Genomic DNA, 13360 nt, shown 5'->3' with positions numbered 1-13360 from the left:
TGTCTCATTGGATGGGCTGCGTTTTGAATGCATTAACATCAGGACCTGTACGTGAAGAAATGAATAATGAGATCTCAGTTTTTGTATAATTTTTCTAATTCTTAACTAATTTTAAGTGAAGGAGAGGCACGACCAGAAGAATTCCCTGTGTGCATTTTCTGAGACAGTACAGGATGGAAAGGAAAGGCAAGCCCATCCATTAGAGACCTTGTGTCATGCAGATTTGAAATTAGGCTGAGCTCACTTCAAGCTGGTCTAGTTAAATGCTGCTAAGAACAAAGTAAGCAAAGATGCTTTTGTAAATAGTCAACTGAACCTGTTAGAAAGTGTTTTTCAGAGTTTGGTGTGAAGTATTAGGTTAAGATAGCAAAATAATAGGGAATTCTAAAATTAGCTCCCCGTTCTACAATCCATGTCGTCCTCTTCTTGTTTATCTTGACTAGTCTTGGATAGGTTATCTCCCCTCCATTTCCACAATTCCAAAATGAGAGTTTGAACTAGATTGCTCCAGAGTGCCTCCACTTCTAACACTCAATACATCTACAATCAAAAAGCAGGTCAGTTGATTCCCATTGTTCAGCTTCACGGATGCTGACACATGAACAGCCTCTCTCCACGCTGCACGCACGCACGCACGCACGCGCGCGCGCGCACACACACACACACACACACCAACGCACCACCATCATTCCCACCCCCATTCTTGCTTCAAATCCCACAAACTGGCCAGGTACCTGACTCATGGGCTAGAGCACCTGCATCTAATAAACAGATAAACAGCTAGAATCGTTTCTTCTCTTCAATTTTTATTTACTACTCTCATTCCTTTATCCCACCAATGCAAACTGTGGAGAACAGCAAGAAGCCATGTGTGAAGTGGCACATGCCAGCTGGTTGAGTGATGCCAACCACGGCGCACGAACATCGCAGGGGTGGCACTGGGCATCGGCTCCCAGGCCTGGAGCACAGACTGCACGGCCGTGAGCCCAGTAGGGAAGGCCACCTCCCACAGGAGTTTGGCCTTTGAAACATGAAGAACAGCTGCATTCATTGTCCTTTTTTTTCTTTAATGATAAAAAAACCAAAACCTTCTATAATTTATAAGCTATTTTTTGCTATCTACATTATATAGAAAATATAGACTCTTTTTACTTTATAACACAGATCTTTTTCCCTTGATAAATAATTCTTTAAAATATCTAGTATACATGCCTTGACTTTTTATACATAAGTTTGGTTTTATACATATACATACATTTATATACTCATATTTGTAAAACACAATAAATATATATTTGACAATGACAACCAAACAAATGCAATTTTGGTTAAAAAAAAAAATGAAGTACTGTAAAAGCACCAGGCAACAAACAGAAAGCCATAATTGCTAGAAACTTCTCCTTCCCCTGGGCAAGGCACAGGGACAGAATACTAAATGCATTTGGATGCCTGAAAGAGAAGGAGGGGAGCAATGGAGCTGGTCAAGTCACTTGCTTTTGTTTTGTTTCTCTACCTGGAATTAGACTAGAATCACAAGTAAGTCATCGCATTCATAAGGAGAAACCAAGCGGCTCATCTGACAGCTTAGCCCTTGTGATGGCTGCAGAGGACAACAGAAGGCTGGGTAAGGAAAGAGAGAGAGACAGAGACAATGTGACGCCATGGTTATTCTGTAGGCCCTGGCCACCCGCCCAGGTAAGCTTTTGATTGCCACACTAAGCCTACGACCATGACATATAAAGTGGTCTTGTCATTCCTCTACTCACTGCTGGTGTAAACAGAAACAGGTACAACAGATTCAGGAGTATTCAGTAGTGCAACGCTTGAATAGCCTGAGAGCCAGACACTTCAGTAGCCCTCCCAAGGGCTCCAGCAAATAGAGACTGTGACGTGGAGAAGGAAAAGGTCAGTAGGCCACCATCTTACACTGCCAACTGATATGGTCACTCAGATACGGTACTGGCCTCACCTCCAGACTCCAATGAGACCACTAGAGCCCATCACCTCTTAAAGCAGCACAGGAGTCTTCCCTCCTCTTGTGAGAAGTCCTGGCAGCCCAATGAAGTCAGGACTGTCCCCTGAAATGGAACACCCCCATCTGCCCCCTCTTCTGCCTAGGGTTAGGGATGCTGGCTGCCGGTTAAGACTGAAGTGCACAGCTTTTCCTTCATTGTGCACCTTCCTGTCCCCAAAAAAGAACTGAAATGCAGGGCTCTGATAGTTGATTTTTTAATGAGCTCCCCAATGTCATGGCCTCTGCCTGGTAAACTTCAGGGCTTTGATTGGCCCCAAAAAAGTCAGCAATAGGTGGAACAGGAGTCTTAAGCTAGATCTGTATCTAGAAGAGGTGTAGGGGGAGTATAAGTAGAGCAGGTCTCAGGACATACTGAAGGTGCACATCTGAAATTATGTCCCGTCCTCGCCAAATACAATACAAATTAGAGATAACTTCACATTACAATCACAATGGGACATTTTAAACCGCTAGTTTTATGAGTACATTCAAGACATAAGTGAGTTCCTGGAAAATTGATTCAGCTGCAACAGCTCAGGAAATACAGTCCGTTGCAGATTGAGTTCTAATTGCGACTCTTCCACCAACTAGCCATGGGACCTCGGACAAGTTTTTTTTACCTCTCTGAGCCTCCCTCTCCCAGTCTGAGAGATCTGAAGGTGCTGTGTGAGGCAGGATGTGACTTTGAGTCAGAAACTGGGCTTCCAGCCTGGCTCTACCACTAAGAAGCAGTGTGACCTTGGCCATCACTTAACTTCTTGTAAAATAAAGGAACTGACCATATTGGGTTCTGAAGTCTCTTCAGATGCAACTGGATTTACTTTCTCCCCAGGATAGCATCAGTAATGCTGAATGCCCCATACCCACCAGAGTAAAACAGATGGAATCAGAAACCTAATTTATGACCACAGGTCAAATGCAACAACTGTGGCTATGAGACAAGATGAAGAGAGTAAAGAGAGTATAAAGGAACGAATGCAATATACAGCTAAAATCTGAGTCACAAACACATGAACTTAAAAAAGCTCCACTCCCTGAGAAAAGACATTTTCCTACGTTATACTCAGACCGCTGAGAGGAAACGCCAAGGCCATCTATCATAATCGGCCGATGACGTTTTAAAAATCCCCAACTCTGCAGTTTGCTGCATTACCTACAATCAACAGTAAGTTAGGAAGTCGATTTTAAAAGAAGTTGAGTGATATTTCCATCTTAGAAGGGGAGGAAAAATTGACTACTTCCATTTGCAGCTCTAAACAACCTTCTGGCAGAACATCAGATGTGGCATCCTGCTCAACAGGAGGGTGTCACAGCAGTAGAGGGGAGGCCCATGCAGGTCACATTCAGCTCTAATCACAGATGCTCCACAGGGCATGAGAGCAGATCTGACAGTGTTGGACAAGGACTACTTTCCTGCCTGAAAAAAAATACCGAGGAACAAATCTTTCTTCTTGGAGGCAACGTGGTTCAGATTCAGGACACCCCACTTCTGCTTAATCGTTGTGTGACTGAGCAACTTCTTTTTCTACTCAGAGCCTCGATTTTCTCATGTGTAAATTGGGAATAACAATATTTAATATGATGGGGTTGTTTTTCATGGATTGAATGAGGTAATGTACTGAAAATACCTTGCACACAGTGGATATCAAGAAATGCTGGAGCAGAGAGTACTTGGATGGCTCTTTGCAAAGGGAGAAGGCTCTGGGAGAAGTTCATCTTGAGTAAGAATTGGCCAAGACCGCTGCTAGAGTTCAGATACACCTGACACAGAGGTATCTGCTGCCAGGTAGGTTAAGGAGTATCTGTAGTCCCCTGCCATGCCTCTCATTGAAAGGAGAAATTGTGGAGAAACTGACAGTGGTCATGGACTCTCTCTCCAGAAGAACATGCAGGGAATATAAACTTTCCAAATAAGCCCAGAGCATGCCCAAACACTGTGGATGCCACTGTAAGAACTCCTGGCCTACCCACTCTCTCAGAATTCAGAATTTGGGACAGCTGTAGAGGTGTCCAGCAGCATGAGCCAAAATTTTCATCCAAACAAGGATGGTAAGAAATCAGTCAAAGGGAACTAGATGTGATGACTCTGAAGTGATGCCTCCATTATATTGGGTCCTTGAAACACAATAAACAAAGCAGAGAGAGCTTGATTATTGCTGAGACTTATTCTAGGTCAGAGTCAGCTGATGGTACCCAGACCCCTGAGGGCATGATTTTGAGATTTCAGCTTCATATTGCAGCTCTCAATCAAGTCTTTGCACGTGGTGAGATAGGAACAAAAGGAGTACTAAAGAAGTATCTTAAACCCATTGACTATCATTTTCGTATTAAAAAAAGAACGATCTGAGTCTTCCCCTCATTCCTGCATCTACCTATTACATGCATTTCAATAGCTAACATTTGAATACACTTACTAAAATATTTCTCATGCTTCTTTTAAACAACATATATTCTTTCTATATATCCCAGCCTCCAATAAGAATTTCTGTTTTAGACACTGACTATCACAGAGCTCAGAGGCCTTTGGAAGAAATAAAATCCTCCCAAGTATTTTGGTTAAATATAGAAACGTCAAATTGAAACCCCCCCTAAATTCCCTACTTAGATTATGAACAACTTAGAAAAATGAGACCAGAGAGTCTTCTAGTTTCCTATCCTTTTTTCTTAACCACAGCCTTTCAGGCTAGCTAGGAAAAAAAAAAAAAAATCATTCCACTAAAGTTTCCACAAAAGCTATCCTGAGGGCAATTTAGGAGAACCTAAACCAAAACAGTCCATGGTATGGCCCTCTGCTCAAATTATTACTGGGAGACTTCCATTTTACCAAATTTCTAGTTTTGAACTGATAGCTACAAAAGCTGGCATTTCATCATGAAGTCTGAAAACAGACAGGGACCATTAACATACCACAGAGAGTTTCAGCCCACTAACCATACCATGTTGTAGCAAAGGCCCCAGGAAATAGGGTGATTGTTTCCAGGAAGGCAAGCCTTGCTCCTCTGTGCTAGAAAATGACCACGATTCCCATAACGTTTGGACATGCCTACACTGCACTCCCAGGCAGCCTGGGCTCCATTGTGTACTGACTCTGGGAGGAGAATGGGGGACACAACTGATGGTTCCATTCATTTTCAGTGTCTGCTTACTCAGAGCCAGGGAGCGTGTAGAGGAGTGAAGGACTCTTGGCCCCTGAAATTTTCTTCAAGTTCTACTGCCAGTTATTTGAAAAGCAGTCTAAACCTCAGTTGCGTGCCAAAGACAACTGCTGTATTTCTGTGAGCTGTGAAGCTGTTGATTTACAAGTACTAGTCTCCACATCCAACCCTGACAAATGTCTTCTGTGGAATGAAGGACTAAGCAAAAATAACAAAAAGACAATTCCCTGTTTTCAAAATGTATTTGACTTGGTCTGTCTTTCAAGACAAGGTCTGAATTTTTAAGAGCGATCTTAGTGACATTTGGTGGTAGTGAGCATTTATAAACCCTTGTGTGTGTTTGTGCCCTAGGTTGTTCCCTTCTGGCACTGCCTGCTCTGAGCCTGCAGTCTGCCAGCTCCAATAAAAGCTCTGTAAGCAGAGGGTGACAAGACAAGAGAGAAAGGAGACCAAGGAATAGAATGTTTTTTTCAACATTAGCTTCTCAACCCTACATGAAGGTACACCTGAGAGAGATCTAAAACCCCATTTTAGAAACACTGAATATTATGCTCTTTGTTGCCTTTTTGTTTTAATACCTATTAAAATTTGGGTGGGGGTATTAGAATAGTGAAAGCAAAGGAAAAAGAACCTTGACTTTTTTTAAGGGAAGAGAATTATATGAGTTATAACTGAAGACTTCCCTTTTAAATCCACAAGCTGGGTGACTCTTCTAAAAGCCATTCCCCAGCTCAGTAGGAGAGATGGGCGTTTGAGCACAAAGCAAGTCCAGGGCTGGCTCACTGTCCCTTCTGCTGGAGAACACCCACTGCAACACTGGGGCACACAGCTGTTCCCAGTTCTTGAGGGCAGCATATGAGCTTGTAGTCAGACCCACATCTCTTGCTGTCTCCTTGGCCCTGCCTAGAAAGCCAGTTGAAAGGACAACACTTCAGTACAGGATTCCTCTTACACTCAATTCTACTCCACAGGTAGTGTTATAAGGTGGCTCATTATAGTTTTATAATTCAAAAGGATATTTTATTCTTTGCCTCATCTGTTTTCAAGCAGGGTTCTTGCTCTCCCTCTTTGGCTGAAAGAATCCATCTCTCTGCTGGCCATTCCTGGCACTCCCTTAACCCACCTGAGGCCAGGTAAAGGGCAGTGAGCCTATCAGGAAGACACTACCTTGTTCTTCCTATGAGGAAGACCAGTCAATCAAGAAAGCTGTACACTTTGCTGCCAAATACTTTTTCCTTCAGACACTTAAAGTGGCTTTCGTGGAATTTGAACTTTCTCATCAACTCACCGCACCCCCACCTTTCCCCAGACTAACAAGACTTGTGTGGATATGTGAGGATGTGCTATCTCCTGCCAGTTGTGTGTAGGGGTTGGGGGGAGCCTACACCAACTAAACTTGCTATCAGGTACGGAGCCTTGACCTCACAGGAGCATTTGGCTTGCAAAGGAGGCCAAAGTGTGGGGAGTGGATGAGATGATGAAGAAAGCCACCCCTCCTTGCTTCTCACAGAAAAGAGCAGCAGAGGCAGCTGAACCTCCTTCCTCTGGAGCAAATGCCCAGCAGGGATGATCTCAGGAAAGGCAGGCCCTCTGGCTATTCGCTCAGCCTCCCAACAGTCTTGTTTGGAACCCTTCACCTGGGCTGGGGTTCACCTTCCCAGATGCCATTATTCCCATGTCCCTCCACCTCTCTAACTCACACTCTTCCCAGGCCACCTCTCTCCCGTGCCTTTCCCCCTCCTTGGGCCCAATGCAGAAGGCCTATACTCCCAGGCTGTGCTAACAGTACAGGGACATCCTGCTCCGGCGCATGGCTTCGCTGATCAGGTAGGCAGGGCTTAGCTCAGGTTCCTCGGTCATGATGGCAATGTTCTGCCACTCGCCCGTCTGGCTGGACCTCTTGATGGTGTCCACTACGCAGAGGGCATACAGGCAGTCGTCGAAGGTGGCAGCCATGGTGAGAGGCCGTCCGTCCCACGTGCGCCGGTCATCCTGGTCCTGGAAGGCCTGGCGCACGGCCTGCATCATCTTGATGGTGCCACGCAGGTAGGGCGAGGGGATGTCGCTGAAGGCCTTCTCGGGCAGCAGGGAGTTGCTGACAGGCGTGGCGTCCTGCAGCAGCAGCTCCTGCTCCGCAGCGCTGTTGCGCTGCCCGTACAGGTCTGTGCCTGCTGCCAGCAGGCGCCCGGCCGAACCCACCACGGTCACATCCTGCTTGAACTCGCCGGGGACATTGAAGTTGAGGGTGACAGTGCAGCACACCCCGCCCTCCAGTACCATCTGGAAGGTGCAGAAGTCATCGCTGGTGATCTGGCGGATGCCCTTGATGTGGTCGGTCTGTTTCACGAAGGTCTTGAGCAGCCCATGGACCTTGACCGCCTTCTGGCCGGTGAGGAAGGTGAGCAGGTCGATGATGTAGGTGCCCACTGAGTGCAGGCCACCGCCGCCCATCAAGTCGTCGCAGCTCCAGTTGTACTTCTTGCCCAGGAGGCTACCGCTGTGCACTTGCACCTCGCACACCAGCAGCTCGCCCACGTAGCCCTCCTCGATGAGCTGCTTCATGCGCACGAAGGCCGGGAGGAAACGCAGCACGTTGCCCATGATGCTCATGAGCTTGGGGTAGTAGTGGGCGGCCGACATCATGCGGAAGGCGTCCAGTGGCGTGGCGGTGCGGTCGCAGATGACATTCTTGCCGATGCCTGTAGGCGGGAGGAAAAACGGCAGATCAGGGCACTGGAAGAGAGGGAGTGATAGGGGGCGCTGTGGCCCCCAGACTTTAATCCTTGGAAGGGGAAGCAGACCTGATGGGATAATCTTATTACTATTTAAGAATATTTTATAACACCTTTTATTTATGTAAAAATGGTATATTCTATATATTTCAATATCGTGTATTCAGTTATCACATAGTTAAGCCGAACTACTTAATTTTAGTATTAAACCATCGGCGTTGATATAAACATTGATTTATTTTAAAATATTTAAATAGCCCATATTTTAGAAATGTTTTGAAATATTTTAAAATATTTAAAATATAATATAAAATGCCTCATTTAATATTTTATGTATATAACATTTTATACACAAATATGTTACTTGTAAAATATTTACATATTTAAAGTATTTAAATATAAAATATGAGTTCTAGTAAATCATACAATGTAATCTTTTTACATGTAATATGAAATATGTTTTATTAGAATTATCTTACGTATAAAATGTTTTATATTTTTTAATATGTAAAATATAACTTTTATTTGAAATGTATTATTTAAAACATCATATGTGGAGGAAAAAACAGTGTCTCTGTCTGGATAGAACCAGAATTCATAAGCTTAAATCATGGCCAAGGTGAGTCTGATTAAGTATGCGGAGGAATTTCTTAATGATATCCTTCAAAGGTCTAAGCTGTCTCCCTTACAACCACCAACAAAGATTATATTTTGAGTGTTATCTTGCTTGTTTACTTTGCATTATGAATTAGGGCCGGCAGTGGTCACAGATGTGTTGGTTTAGTGTTTTCCGGCTCCTTATGGGAAGAGCAACTATTCCCTGTACCTGAAGTGGGCAGTGGCCGGTTCCTCCCCGACTGTCTCACGGTGGGGTTTGGTGCTTTTGGCCAATGGAACTGAGGCTTATGTGATGACTGCATAAATTACAGGTATGTGAAAGCCCTTCACACGACTAAGTTGTTCTGGGTCCAGAGAAAACAAAGCATCAGAGGAAAGGAGAATGACAGGGAAGGAGAGGGATTTATTCCACAGAAGCCAGAAGCCATGAGTCAGGAAAGAAAAACAAATCACCTAAACCTGGATGAAGAGCCAACTTGAACTCCCCCCGACCACCAAAAAAAGAGAGCGAATTATGTGAATTTTGTTAGCAAGCCAGATTGAAGGATGCTAGGTGAAAAGTCTAGCGGAGCTTCCTAGTTAAGGCACATGCCTGCCAGGGCAGGTCTCTGTTGTCCAGTCATGTTCTGCACATAGACCCTCTAATCGGGTCCTGGGCACTCCAGCCACAGGTGAGGGAGATACCACTTGGGAAAGGGAGTGATGAGACACATGCCCCCATCCCAGTCATCCTGTCTATGGGCGCTTAACTGGACAAAATCCACGAATTCTCACAGGTCGAGCTGAGATAGGGTTCCGTGAAAGTCCTGCAACTGTATGTATCTGTACAGTGGAGATGCCTGGAAAAGGCCAGAGCCTAAGCAAATGGCTCTCTCATTTTCCCATTGGAAGAACTAGCCAAATAATAGACATGGCCAGAACAGAGTTTGGAAAATAAATACAATTGATAGCTGTCAATTTCCACGTGCACATCTAATTCTGGCCCTGAATGAAGGGCCTGGAAGCTAGATGGTGACCGTATCTCCTTGCCTTTTCTACATCTCCTTATCAGGAAAGCTGGCTGGCTTTCCTATGACCATGAATGAGAATAAGAAGCACCTTTAACTCTGAGCAACTAGGTGAGGACTGAGGCTCTAGCAGAGGGATGAGGAAACATTGGTTTGTATTACCAAAGTGCCATGCACCTGCATAACCTAATGTTCTGATAATATGGTCCTGTGGGCATTAGGGTCATATAACACCTGCTCATGCTGGCAGGAGCAGATTTACATGTAAACGGATTGGTAGGTCACTGCAGGGACAGGTGACAAATGCTTCCAAAATCTGTCTCACGCCTGTTGGGTACAGGCTATGGCCTCTCCTATACCCTACCTCAAGATCCCCAAAACCAGGACTCCTGACTGCCCTCTTCTTGTTACACTCTATCAGTCATATTAACAGCACGTGAAAAAAAAAAAAAAGTCAATTTTATTTTTTTCTATTATAAAACTATAAAATGAAATAGTAAGAGAAAAATGTAAACTGGGAAAATTAATTCACTCTCCCTCCACACACCCAAAACAATCACTGAAATTCTTTGTAGCTCTGTAGATGAAAAGATTCTGATGAAAGCTATAGACTCCCCCTCTAGAAAATGCAATGTGAACACATACACAAAACTACCACATTCTGAAATTCACACATGGCTCCCCGAAGGATCTGATATGGGCATCTCTTCCTTTAGCCTATTTATGTAAGTTGTGGTTCCACACTATACGTTAAGTCTCTCAAGGATAAAGGCTGGGTCTTCTAATTTCTTATGTCTCCACTACACCCCCAGCACCTAGAGGTGTGTTGTGTGTACCACAGAAGCCCAGTGAGTGTAGATGCCCGGCCCCACCTCTCTGCCCACAGTCTTTTGCAAAATTCACACTTTACAGTTGGATTTCAGCAACATCTTAACTCATAATATCTTCAAAAGTCAAAAGAGACTTCTAGGAATCTATCATAAAGAAATCATCTAAAATGTAAGCACAGTTTCTTGCCCAGAGATGCTTCTCATGCATTATTTATTAAAGCAAAAAGCTGAGAACAATGCAAATGCCCAACACTAGAAGAATGGGTAAGTAAGCTATAGTACAGCCATATAATGGAATATTGTGCAGCCACTGAAAATGATGCTTATAAAGACTTTTTAATGGCAAGCAAGATGATTATGATGTAACGTTCAGTGAAAAAGCCTCTATTCGTAGACATTCTATGACCTCAACACTCTCTTAAAAAGACAAAAGAAAAAGAAAAAATCTGAATGGGACTATCTCAAAATGTTTACAGTGATTAATTAATTAGTAAGATTATGACTAATTTTTATTGTCTTCACTATGTTTTTCCACATTTTCTAAGTTTCTTCTTTTATGTTCGGAAAAAATTAAAAAATGAGTTTTTCTTTTTAAAAGCCCAAAGGAGACATGAGGACCTTTGAAGGACAAGGTTCATGTGATGGTAGAAGGGCCTTCCACAGACTAGGGTGGGCAGGCAGGTCCCAGAGCCAACAGACTTGTCCCAGTACCTGTGCCCCAACAAGCTGGCGAAAGCACCCCTGACCTTGAACTTTGAGTGTTTCAGAGGCTCTGACTACGTTGCCAGGTCTTCTTGCTCCAATTCCTTAGGACCATTTTATGATCCTGGCAAAAGCTATGGACTCTCTCCAGATGTAATTCAAACGTACACAAAAAATTTCACTCACATCACAAGCCCATGCACAGTGCCCTCAGGTTCTGAGGAACAGGCATCTCCTAGAAATTGTAGGGTAACTTTTTGAAGTGTTTATGACATAGTGTTAAAAATAAAATAATGCTTCCAGTTTTAAAAGGAACCCAAAATCCAGAGCTAGTAAGGTCCTTCATCGTTTGCTTCAGATTTGTAAAGCAAAGTTTCTCTCTGTTCTGGACAGTATTACATCAACCTTACTCCTTGGAGGAGCTTCTGCAAAGCCCACTCTGGAACCCTCAAGATCCTTAAATTCTCCTTCCCAGATTTTCCCCACCAAAATCTGCCCTACCAAAATGCCCAAAACCTGATATTCCAAGGTTCTTATAACTTAACAAGAATCAGGGGCTTAGGCTAAAGAAATGCAATTCTATTATTTTATTGTTGTTGTTTGCTTGGGTTTTATTTTATTTTATTTTATTTTTGGTTTGTTTGTTTTATTTTAGCTTTATTGAGATGTACTTGCCATATAAAATTATAAGGTTTAAAGTGTATATCATGGTGATTTGATATACGTATATGCATATGGATTCCCCCTATCTATTTAATTAACACATCCATCACCTCTCATATTAATCTTTTGTGTGTGTGTGAGAACATTTAAGTTCTACCCTCTTAGCAAATTTCAATGATACAATACAGTGTTTTCAACTATAATCACCATGTTTTACTACCTCAGATCTTATTCATCTTATAACTGAAAGTTTATACTTCAAGGAATTCAATTCTAATTGTAGACGTCCAGTCATCAGAAACTGTGTGTGTGTGTGTGTGTGTGTGTGTGCGCGCGCGCGCACACCCACGTGTAAGTCATTAGTGTGACACAGAACATTCCCCTCGCCTCTAAAAAAACATGTAATGTAAAGGGAATTTGCATTGTCTGAGCATAGGATTGACATGCCCCACAATCCTGGGTGTGTCAGATGCCATCGAGTATATGTTGGATTTCTCCCAAAGAAAACACACAAGATATCTGCCCTCAAATTGCCTCTGTCAGCCTGGGTTTATCTCTCCAGAAAATACTGCATATCTTTAGTGTCTTCATGATTTTCATGTGTCTTAGCACAATGCCTTTCTTGCCACCCCCAGAGAAAGTGCTATAATGGGCTCTTTAAAGAAAAGCCCTCTCTTTACATTTTGTGCTGGAAAGGAAATAATAAGTAAGGGCAAAATCTTGTACTCCTCCCCAAGAACATGGCTCTGACATTCCTTTGATATGAAGGTAAATATATTCCACCAGGGAGACAGAAACTGAAGGACTCATCTTCAGGGAGAGAAGCTCAGGAAGAGGCAGGAGGCCCCTTTGTGAGCCTGTCCTCAAAACAGCCATGGCTGATTCCTAATGAGGGACTATGAGGGCAAAGATACAACCCTGGTTTCTGTTCTGCATATCCTAAGAGGAGAGTCTGTGCTTGCTCATGGGAGGGCCACCTCTACCGTCCTGCATCTGCCAGTCTTTCAGAGTGTCACGCAAAACACGCTCCCTTTAGATTTAGGGTTCAGATTATCCTGTGGAAAGGTGTCGTGTTCTCCTTCTAAAGCAAAAGATCTAAAACTTTGGGACTTCGGATAGTCTTAGAGAAAATCATGCTGTGGAGAATCAGGCAAAGGGATTTGAAACACATGGACTCAATTTCACTCCAAATAAACAGGCAGTGCAAAATGGAAAGCAGGAAAAAATACTAAGTGCTAAGAAAAAGTGTTTTGTGTTTTGCCAAGCCCCAAACATTTCCCGAGCAGCTGGAGAGTTTCAGCAAAGCTCGCTGGAGCTTATGACTACGTAGAGGAACAGCAGGAGCTTCCAGGGCACTGGGGGGCTCTGGAGGATAGCGGTAGCCCTGGTCACACCACTGGTCACACCACGCTTAACTTGCTCCACCCAGGGGTCTGTCCCTGTACCCAGAAATAGACGTCTTGGAATCTTGTCAAGGTTGTACAGTGTGATTATGGATAGGTGTCAGAGAATACATCAAGACTGGCTGGGGTATTCTGCAGAAGTCTTTAAAACCCACTCCACAGAGACTATTTACCCCTTTTCATGAAGACAAAGAGTTTGGCTGGGTCTTTGGGGAGGTGAGGGGAGGTGGGGGGAG

The 13360-nt window shown here is 43.7% G+C and overlaps 1 protein-coding gene across 2 annotated transcripts in view; it reads right to left on the bottom strand.

The window, feature by feature from the left end:
- Window positions 1–786: 786 nt before the first annotated feature.
- The window catches only part of GFOD1 (glucose-fructose oxidoreductase domain containing 1), a 104807-nt gene continuing 92233 nt past the window's right edge, over window positions 787–13360 (bottom strand). For both annotated transcript variants that reach the window (XM_011362885.2, XM_011362886.2), the window contains one exon: window positions 787–7868. In XM_011362885.2, coding sequence (XP_011361187.1) covers window positions 6949–7868 — 920 coding nt within the window. In that variant the 3' untranslated portion in view covers window positions 787–6948. The remainder of the gene's footprint in view (window positions 7869–13360) is intronic.

Source organism: Pteropus vampyrus, unplaced genomic scaffold (assembly GCF_000151845.1).
Source record: "Pteropus vampyrus isolate Shadow unplaced genomic scaffold, Pvam_2.0 Scaffold80, whole genome shotgun sequence".
Taxonomy (NCBI): domain Eukaryota; kingdom Metazoa; phylum Chordata; class Mammalia; order Chiroptera; family Pteropodidae; genus Pteropus; species Pteropus vampyrus.
The sequence above is the reverse complement of the archived record's forward strand: the minus strand, read 5'-3'. Positions and strand labels throughout refer to the sequence as shown.